At 65.9% G+C, this 899-nt stretch overlaps 1 protein-coding gene across 1 annotated transcript in view; it reads right to left on the reverse strand.

Annotated features, from left to right (window-relative positions):
• Positions 1-899, reverse strand: part of LOC103273001 (genetic suppressor element 1) — a gene marked incomplete at its 5' end in the record, with an annotated part of 20,053 nt that overhangs the window by 16,500 nt on the left and 2,654 nt on the right. Inside the window, 1 exon segment of the mRNA XM_021718465.1 lies at positions 10-272. Coding sequence (XP_021574140.1) covers positions 10-272 — 263 coding nt within the window.

Below are 899 nucleotides of genomic sequence, written 5' to 3' on the forward strand. Positions count from 1 at the left end.
CGGCCGCGCCAGCCACTTCTCCTCCTCGCTGCTGCGCTGGATCAGCAGGGCGGTGGCGGCGCTGCTGCCCGGCAGAGAGAAGATGCCGTGGTTGGACATGAGGCTGGGCACGGTGTGGTGTGCGGAGGGCACCGGGTGCAGGGGGTGCGGCACGGGCTTGGGCGCTTGCAGGCCCGCGTCCTTCAGCTTCTCTGTGGGGAAAATGCCGTCACTGCGGGGTCGCGGCCTGCTCGCCCCACCCCCACGGCCCGACGGCCCAGAGGAGCCAGTGCCTGCAGAAGGGCTTTTCCCACGCCAGGACCAGGACACTCCGAGGGGCTTATGGGGGCTCTCAGGAAGCATGTCCTGTCCCCAGAGGGGATGCCCTGCAGCTGGATGGCATGGCTTTTACCTGGCCATCAGGGTGCCAAAGCCAGCTCGCCCTGGCTCAGAGAACACACGCAAGCTGGTTGTTCAACACAGCCGTTATTATCATTTTAAGTTTTGTAGAGACAGGCTCTCACTATGTGGCCCAGGCTGGTCTCGAACTCCTGGGCCCAAGCGATCCTCCTGCCGGGGCCTGCCAAAGCACTGGGATTACAGGCGTATGCTAACGCGCCTGGCCCTAAACACAGCCGTCACTTCAAGTTACCCCGCACACACTTACAGTGGAATCACCGACACCGGGTTCCACCAAGGGCTCAAAACTCATCCCTTCCAAACACGCGTGCTGCCGTTTCCCGGCCGTCCACGCTCCCAGGCTCGGCTGGTCCACGCCGCACGCCTTGGCCTGGCTCTGCCCAGCGGCCGCAGGCTCGCAGCCTGAACTCGGCCACAGCAGGCGCCCACCCACGGCCACCAGCGGGAGCCCCACCCGCCACCCGGTACCTGCTCGGGTGGGGGTCAGCTGCTCCGCGGGC

The sequence above is a fragment of the Carlito syrichta genome, unplaced genomic scaffold (genome assembly GCF_000164805.1).
Source record: "Carlito syrichta isolate Samal-C Ts95f unplaced genomic scaffold, Tarsius_syrichta-2.0.1 Scaffold111608, whole genome shotgun sequence".
In the NCBI taxonomy this organism is placed as follows: Eukaryota; Metazoa; Chordata; class Mammalia; order Primates; family Tarsiidae; genus Carlito; species Carlito syrichta.